The sequence below is a fragment of the Quercus lobata genome, chromosome 10 (assembly GCF_001633185.2).
Source record: "Quercus lobata isolate SW786 chromosome 10, ValleyOak3.0 Primary Assembly, whole genome shotgun sequence".
NCBI lineage: Eukaryota > Viridiplantae > Streptophyta > Magnoliopsida > Fagales > Fagaceae > Quercus > Quercus lobata.
The window spans coordinates 35,382,876-35,392,256 of NC_044913.1; the positions used below are offsets into that span (position 1 = coordinate 35,382,876).

At 33.0% G+C, this 9,381-nt stretch overlaps 2 protein-coding genes across 2 annotated transcripts; both read left to right on the forward strand.

The window, feature by feature from the left end:
- Positions 1–841: 841 nt before the first annotated feature.
- Positions 842–3,980, forward strand: LOC115966092. Its single transcript, XM_031085431.1, has 2 exons — positions 842–1,026; positions 3,435–3,980. The coding sequence occupies exons 1-2, from the start codon at positions 859–861 to the stop codon at positions 3,966–3,968; spliced, it is 702 nt and encodes a 233-aa protein (XP_030941291.1). The 5' UTR covers positions 842–858; the 3' UTR covers positions 3,969–3,980.
- A 4,804-nt stretch (positions 3,981–8,784) lies between these two features.
- LOC115964677 lies at positions 8,785–9,381 on the forward strand. The gene has a single exon (XM_031083940.1). It carries the CDS (start codon positions 8,785–8,787, stop codon positions 9,379–9,381), a length of 597 nt encoding a protein of 198 aa, XP_030939800.1.

Below are 9,381 nucleotides of genomic sequence, written 5' to 3' on the forward strand. Positions count from 1 at the left end.
CTAGTCAATTGAATTTGCCAACTCGCCGAGTTGAAACAGTTAAGATTTTCAATCGACCCGCCAAATTTGTAGGTTGGTGGGTCGATGACTGATTGGAATTTTCCAACCTTGCCATTGGCGGGTTTGTTAAAAATATTACCCTCAACTTGCCCAATCCGACCCATGCATGCACCTATAAATATGTGTGTATGTATTGTGAAAACGTATGTATGTACATATAAGGTTATTTGATTGATTTTACAAAAATTCACATTTTCATCTATCTAGTGGGAATCTTAGATTATCACTATTTAACCTGATGATTACTTTCCCACTAAGGGTCAGTTTGGGATCTGCTTATTTTACTGAAATTGAAAACTTTTTCCTGAAAATACTGTAGATAAAGGTAAAAGTTAACTGAAATAGTATAGTGGGACCCATGAATAATACCAAAAAGTGCAGTAATGTCCATGAATAATAGCAAAAATGAGTTAAATTGTAAAATAAGTTGGCAAAAATAATTTTTGTCAAATCCACACTAAGTATGTAAATGTGATATTTTTGAAAAGTAAGAATAGTCAAAAGTTGCGTCTAGGGAAAAAAAAAAAAAAAAAAAACAAAGAGAAAACACGCAAGGATGAAATGAAATGCAGACGCCATAAGTCAGATCCAACCAGATACTGAGTACATAAATGTGATATTTATGAAAAGTGAGATTCCACTAAATGCAATATATGATTACACTGTTGGAAAAGTTATAGGAATCTTATCAAGATTCCACGAATCAAACGCCACCCAGAAATGAAGTTACGATTATATAAGTGTATTGTATGTTTAATTATCGATTCAAATAGGGGAGAGAGAGAGAGAGAGAGAGAGATGGAATGGAGGAAATGTTATTTGGATGTGATCCTTGTACCATTAGGTTTTCTCTTAACCATTTCCTATCATCTTTATCTATGGCATAAGGTTCGGACACAGCCTTTCACAACTACAATCGGAAGAAATGCACACGGAAGACGTTTCTGGGTCGGGGCCATGATGAAGGTATCACCTTAATTTCATGCTTTCATCATTTTTATACAACAATCCTAACACGTCCAATTTGTTCTCTACAAAATCTTTTAACTCTGCTCATCAGCTTTCAAACTAAAGACTAACTTATAACTAATACATCTATTTTCAAATCTTCCATCGATTTCCAAACCCAGTACCATGTTCTCACATTGAACTTTCTTTGATTATCACTGTCTGTTTTAGACAACTAATTGTGGCCTTAGAAACCAAATCAACTGGAAGAATTGCTATCCTACTCTCAGTCTTTGATAACCTACTTATTATATCTTTAGGTTTTTTGCTCTGTTTGTCATTCATATTTGAATCCACATCATCTGCTAATTGAGACTGAGTCTTTCCAAAATCCTGAAAAGTTTAACTCTTTTGTATCTATCTCATGAAATTGTTTGTTTTTAATTAAGAAGAATGATTTCATAAAATTGAGTAAAAATAAGGCATATATATCAACTAAGGATAACATGACCGTGCCAACAATACCTAAATTATGCCAATTATCATATCAACTAAGGACACAGATTTTAAAATAAATAAATTATTTTACTTTAAAGAAATGATACAGATTTTAATATTGAGTGGAATTAATAATAGTCGCATCGTACGCTACTTTGTGACCAAAAGTTGGCAATAAAGATTCCTTCTACCTATTATGCCAATTCTCAAATCACTAAGGGCATCTTTGTTTCCTTAGCAATCTGCTTCTATCTGTCACTATAAACTTCAAATCATTATAGTTATCAGAATATTTAGGAATTTGGCATCGCTTCTACCATGTGCATGTATGCAGATTAGATATATATATATATATATATATATATATATATATATAATCCAAAGAGCTCACAAAAGTCCTTTTTTATGAACAAAATACCCGCCCACCCGCAAGATATTTCATTTTTTTTCCCCTTGTTTTTAAAAGGCGATTTCTCATGCTTCTCTCTTTCTTTCTCTCATTCATCTTTATCTTTAATTTGCTGCCCGTCATCTCTTTGGATTAATTATCAAACAGTTTGCTATCTCACAGTCCTCAATTATCATTGCTCAAAACAGATAAACTAGCCTCCATATATGTTTCACGTCTAAATTTTTCCAAATATCATTCACTTCACTTCCATATGTGGCTTTTGTTTAACTAGCGCCCGACGGCAAAAGTTAAGATGTATTTAACACTCTCTTAAATTATATATTTTTATTGTTGTCATTAATAAAGTTCAATGATGCACAAATGTCAAGATAAATACATATAATCACAATAAATTTGTGTTGGTAAACTAATAAATTATTGACAATTGTTTTTTTTAATACAAAAATATATGTTATAAGTTTCTCAAAAAAAAAAAAAATTATAACTCATCAACATATATTTATGGGCTTGGTTAATGGGTGTTCTTAGGGTATTTGTTAATAAACCATTTTATGAAAATTTTAATATCACTTTTAATGGAAATATATAAAAATTTGTCATAAAAATTAATTTTTTTTTTCAATAAAAAGTTTATAAAAATATTTTTTAAATCAAGACTATTAAGGCATCTGTTAACTATTTTTCATTTTTAATTTTTTTTCTTAAGACACTCATTAATATAACCTTATTCCAAAATATATTGAGATTTAATATTTAGTTAATTGCAAAAAAATTATTTTCTTTGAGCTCAAAATTACATATAGTGGATGTCAAATGAAAATGAATTATTGTAATGCCCAAAGGTAACATGGCCCATAATTTTATGAAAGTGGCTCAATAATACCATCTATGTCTGTGGTGTGTGATGTTGATTGTAAACGTTTCTTTATTTGCACAATCACCACCATCTGTTAAAAGTCGATCCTTTATCATTGTTTTATAATGAAAACAAACAGCTAGAGCCAACCCTTATCACCTTTATCCACAACTAGGATAAAATTTGTTCTCGACAATAAACTTGAAACACCATCATCGCATCTAGGGTAATTAAAAATGTTTTATTAATTATAGTTTCCAACATGGAACTCTCATTTTATCATTATGTGTTAATTCTAAATAGTTTCAAGATGCGGGAATGAATGTGATTGATGTTTCTTTAACAATATAATAAATAAATTTTATACGATTGATGACAAATCAATTTTTAATATTTATATAGTAAAATGCTATAAGTTCTATTACATATGATTTTTAAACTCATATGACAAGAAGTGTAATGAGTGGATTTTAGTGACATATATATTAAGTGAGTATCTGAATTATTTTTATGTTTTGTGATCGGTGACACCTCAACTAATTGTAAAAGTTATATGCTAAAATTAATTTGTAGCAATCCTAACAGCATTAATTACTCATGGAAAAGTTTGCAATGGCTCACGTATGTACGTACTTAGCAATTTAAACCCTTAATTTGCAGGACATTGATAGGAAGAATATTGTGGCAGTTCAAACCCTCCGGAACTTGATCATGGGTTCAACCCTGATGGCTACTACATCAATCCTGGTCAGTGCTGGTCTAGGAGCAGTAATAAGCAGCACATACAGTGTGAAAAAACCTGTCAATGACACCATTTATGGGGCACATGGGGAATTTATGGTGGCACTAAAATATGTAGCACTCCTTACAGTTTTTCTTTTCTCATTCTTCTGCCACTCCCTATCGATTAGATTCTTAAATCAAGTGTGCATCCTCATTTGTGTCCCACAAGACCCTATGTGCATGGTTACTGCAGACTATTTGACTGAGCTTTTAGAGAAGGGTTCTCTTTTAAACACTATTGGCAATAGGCTATTCTATGCAGCAATTCCTCTTCTACTTTGGATTTTTGGGCCTGTCCTAGTTTTCTTATGCTTTGCTTCAATGGTGCCTGTGTTCTACAACCTTGACTTTATTATGTGTAACTATGGGCAGGGAAAGGTGGAGGAGAATGGAAATAAGGAGTTTGTTTGATTGATTGATCAGTATATATATATATATATATATAAGAATATCAATTGTAGCCAAAGTTAATATATATATATATATATATATATAATAAGAAAACAGTGTATGTACACTACACTGCTCGCTCGCTCGATCCCTGTAGCACTACTACCTTCTTATGCAAGAACAAGGTAGAAGTTGATGTTGTCGGTCCATATGTATATGTCGTTTGGCAATATAAGGAACTCTAATTTGTCCATATATATATGCACACAGCTTGTCTGAATAGCTTTTGGGCTCATAAATTGGATGGTAGCTTATTTGTCTACTTTAAAGCTGATTTACTTATTTTAAGTCACTTTCTTTTTTAATCTCTGTTTTAACTAAGGGTATAACAATAAATAACACCGTCAACAACTAACTACTCCTATAAAATGGTTCTGAAAAAATAAAAATGGACAATAATTTGCAAGAAGGGAAATTAAATTAAGCTTAGATTTATGCAAAAATGAAAAAAATTAAGAAATTTTTTTTATACGAAAATCTCTTATCTCAAAATTTTTTTTTTTGATAAGATTATCTCAATATTCTTAGTTTAATCAAATCGACATAGTTAATTTTATAGAATATGAGAAGTCCTCTCTTTATAAAAATCCTTCTGCTCCAATGACCTGCATCACAGTTTTTCTCTTTCTTTCCTTTTTTTTTTTTATTTAAACAAATATATATCTCTTTTTGGTTGTTGGTATGTATTACTTCAGAATTCAAGTACACGATCAGATTTTCCAGAATCCTTAGGTCCAGATAAAGATTTTAACTAGGACTTGTCGTTATTTTCTTTGAAAAATATTTGATTTGCTAACTCAAAGCAAAGAGCTTTAAAATCGTTTTCCATTAAAAGTTGGATCCACTGGTTCGGTCCCTACTAAAAGTCATGCTAAAATCCCAGCTTGACAGTATTTTTAAGATGCAACCAAAAAAGAGAAAAAGCATTCGGTTTGGCCTCCATTGAATCTTGTTTTCATTTTTTATTTTTTCTTAACAGAAACCAATAGCAATCGAATTTACATTAGTGGAGACCCTTTCACAAATAATGACAGCCATAATTACGACATGGAAAAGTCAAAAGGAAAAGTAATAAGACGTCGGACAAATTTTAAATTCTTGGAAATCCTATCACCATCAATGAGACATCCAATAACTTGATTTTGAAAATGGCTAATCATCTTTTTAGATTCTTTAGGATTCATTTCCGTCTCGATTTTGAAGGCACTAAATCAGTTTTCCCGATTCCTTTATATATATATATATATAAATTTTGTTTATTTTAGTATAAAAACCTAAATTTTATATTTTACATAATTATTTTTTTTAAAAACACCATACACTCTATTTTATAATAATAATAATAATAATATTATTATTATTATTATTATTATTATTATTACCTCTCTATTTTATTCATCTCTTTCTCATATCCCAAACCCAGATACCCATAGATGAAGGCAAGGTGACATCGGTAGCAATAACAACAACGGCAAATCCAACGACAGTAGTGGTAGATTTGATGACATACTGTCGGTTTTTTTTGTTGGGTTTTTCATAAGTTTTTTGTTGGGTTTGGTTTGGTTTTGATTTTGGTTTATTAGGTTGATTTTGAGTTAAGTTTGGTAAGGGTTTGGGTTAATTAATGGCCTGTTTGGAAGTTTAAAAAAGGAGGGGGAGTAGAGTAGAGGGAGGGAGAGTAATTCAATTACTTTGTTTGGAAGTTTTTTAAGGAAGGAGAGGGAGGAGTTTGGAGGGGTTTTGATCACCTCTAACCCCTCATTTTTAATTCTCCCAAATTGAAGAGATTTGAAGGGAGAGTAAAGTAGATAAATTATTGACTAGATAAATTTCTCAATTTACCATTTCTAAATTAATAATAGACTAATGTTGCAAGTTCATTTTCAAATAGGGGTAAATTTGTCTATTTTAATCATTTCCTCTCCTCTCCATCCTAATTTTTAAAACATCCAAACAAGGGGAAAGGCTAATTACTCCCTTCCCCCTTACTAATTTTAAAAACGTCCAAACAAGGTGGAGGGGAACCATTCCCCTTTACTCCCCTCCATCTCTAAACTTCCAAATAGGCCATAAGTTTTTTGGTGGGTGGCGGTGGTGGTGGTTGGGGTCAGACAAGAGCAATGTGTGAGAGACCGCGCCCCTGGCCCTCTTTTTTTATGATGTTGGGCCAAACCCACATGAATGGGTGGAGTCATGTTATTGTCTCTCAAAATGGAGGTTCGACTAATTATATTTTCCCCCTTAGATTAAGGGTTTTACAATGGAGTCGCTACTTATTTAATTATTGGAAAAATAAGAAAACTATAATTGAAAAATTCCACATTTTATTTATTTGAAATTGAATTTACATTGATCATAGGAAATTACATGGTTTTGGTCTTAGATACAATCTAAGATAAAGTATATGACTTTGTTTCCTAGTTACAATCTAAACATCAAAAATTAAATGGATAAATATTTGATCTACTAATCCTTGATCTAAACTCGGAGGCTATGTTACAAGATGGAAAGGTGTTAGGCACCCACCTTGCCTGGTGAAACCGGTCTTCTAGACTATGGTGGCCAACATTCATATCACATCATCTAATATGTCAATCAATTTACATGTTGAATTTAATGTGTGTGCATGTGATAAACCCTAATTCAATTTATCAAGCATGACATTTGGATTGAAAAATAAACTCTAGTGAATGTGTGTGGATGGTGATATCCTAGATTCAAGAATTTAAAAGAATTACTAAACAGACATTTTTTTCATGTTTTTTGATGTGAATTTAAGATCAAAGCTAGTGTTATGCATGAACAAGTGATGAACAACCAAGAATACATGAAGAACACATAAGAATATTTAAGAATATTCAAACATATTCAAGAGAATTTAAATAGTTACTATCATGCTTTAATTTTAAATTCTCATCATGGCAACACAAAAAACAAGTTAGGGAAATGGATTATACTTTCATGCAAGATCCATATGGTGGAGGAGGAAACTCTTGGTAGATGTCCTAAAAGTGGAGAAAAAAAAGAGTTAGGAAAGGAAGAGTGAATCTCACTCAATACCTTAAGTCTCAAGAAGACCAAGATATGACAAGACTACTCAAATTCACTAGAATTCAAGAGAGGGGTTTTTTTTGTGTTCTTTAAAATGAAGGAGGGGAGGGGTTTATAGTGGTGAAGAAAATATGAATGGAAGGCCATTTAATGAGGGTTGATAAAGAATCATGAACCTAGACCTCATTTTAGCTTTTGGGGAAATTTGGTGCATTAAATGAGGAGATTGACGAGAGTGAGAAGCAAACAAAGTTCGGTTTTCCTATAGCTATTGTAACAGCTTGTAGAGCCAACTTTGAAAAATCATATCTGACTCAATTATTATCGGAATTGTCTCATTCTTGTGCTCAAATTAAAGCCCCGGATGTCTAGTTTCTGGGAAAATTAACCTCATTCACAGATTCAAAATATTCTGAAAGATATCGATGAAATGGTGAGCAGAGGTCATTTGTTAGAAAATGGTTTCAGCACAATTAACATTAATAGGTCCCAAATTAGCTCCCAATTAACATTAAATGGCTCCAATCACTCCCATTTCAGACTTAATTGGTTCTAAATTTACTCTAATTTAAAGATAATTGCACAAATTACTCATTTAATAATTAATGTTTAACTATCTAGTTTATTAGGTGTGTGCAACCCTACCATATAATGTAGTCCCAACCAATCAAATTATGACACATCATTGATATCAAATTGATTATACTTATAACTAATTGAAATCAATTGTTCATAATCACATATGGTCGGACTCAATTTGTGATGGTGCATCCCAACCATTAAAACTTGATTTGATGATAACTTTCAATCTAGTGGTCCGATTAGAGCTTATGACCAGTCAATTTGATTGTTACAACACCAAGATCATTTTGGTAAAATGAGATTAAGGATTTAATGGCCAGGATCAAGATGCATATTTCCAAGGCAAAATTACCCTTTTACTCTCTAGGTGAGGTTAAATACGGGTTGCAAAATGAGGTGTCAACACAATGGTGAGAGAGATAAAAAAGAAGGATAAATGGTGTTAGTGTATAGTTTAGACTAGTTTAACCCATTGGGATTAGCCCAGTATATTGTACTTATAGTTTACTCCTATTACTTGTACTATACATATACCTAGCCTATATAAGGCTCTCTATTGTACATTATTACATATACATCAATATACAAACTATTCAGTCTTTCTCTCTCACTTTATATTGTTAACATGGTATTAGAGCCATTTCTTTGACTTCTTGGTTCTTGTGGACATCTTCGGCGTTCTTCTGTTGCCCTCGCCTTCATCTAGTAGTCGCTGTCAAAAGCGAGTCACCGCTATCACACCCACAGCCCCTAACGCACCTCATGCGCCAGGAATAGGGCCTTCACGCGCTTCCCACGCGCCCCACATGCTTGCTCTGTTTCACATATTGCCACATTAGCCCTAGGGTGATGTCACACTACCACGTCAGCACACGTCAGCATCCTGAGCCGTTGACCGAGCTATTGACTTTGACTAGACTGTTGACCGTTACTTTGACCAAAGTCAAAGTTTTTCAACAGGACCTGTCTTGCTCAATTTTTCATGTAGATTCTGATTTTGGGCTCTGTTTCTGCATTTGAGGTCTCTAAATCTCATTTTTTGGTTATTTTCTTCATTATGGCTCAATAAAATGAACGAGATATCATACGTCCTATCACCATTATATTGGATAGTCCTACTAGCTATCATGCATGGTCTTCGAATATGACTGTTTTTCTCAAGGGTCATAAACTATGGAGATATGTGACTGGTTCAATTCCTAAGCCAGTACCAAACCCTAAGTCCAAAGCCACAGCTGCTAAAGAGTCTTCCAAGACTGCTGTTACAACAGATGATTATGAAGAACGCCTAGAGGAATGGGAGAGTATTCAGAGTAAGATCTTGTCTTGGTTTACCAATACCTATATTCCCTCTATTCATAATCTTCTTCCTCGTCTTGAGACTGCTGAAGCTGCTTGGAAATTTTTGGCCGATTGCTATAATTGTACTAATGATTCAAGCTTGGAGTTCTATATTGAATCAAAGTTTTATCAAATGCGCCAAGAGACAGGTCAGTCTATTTTTGATTTTTATTCTCAGACTTCTACTATGTGGGAACAACTCTCTGCTGCGGATCCTCCATTAGTGTGTTCTAAGGACATTGAGTTCTTTGTCAAATATGGGGATCGCCGTAAATTTATGCATTTCATGATGGGTTTACGTGAGGATTTTGAGCCTACTAGGGCTTCTCTGCTTAGCCGATCTCCTACTCCTTCTCTTGATGCTGCAGTCAAGGAGCTCATTTCTGAGGAGAATTGTTAA

Bases quoted from the DNA above. Each gene is read 5' to 3' on its own strand.
- LOC115966092 (XM_031085431.1), top strand. From the start codon at position 859: ATGGAATGGAGGAAATGTTATTTGGATGTGATCCTTGTACCATTAGGT. The intron at 1,027-3,434 runs GTATCACCTTAA...CTTAATTTGCAG, and splicing joins GGGTCGGGGCCATGATGAAG to GACATTGATAGGAAGAATAT.
- LOC115964677 (XM_031083940.1), top strand. From the start codon at position 8,785: ATGACTGTTTTTCTCAAGGGTCATAAACTATGGAGATATGTGACTGGT.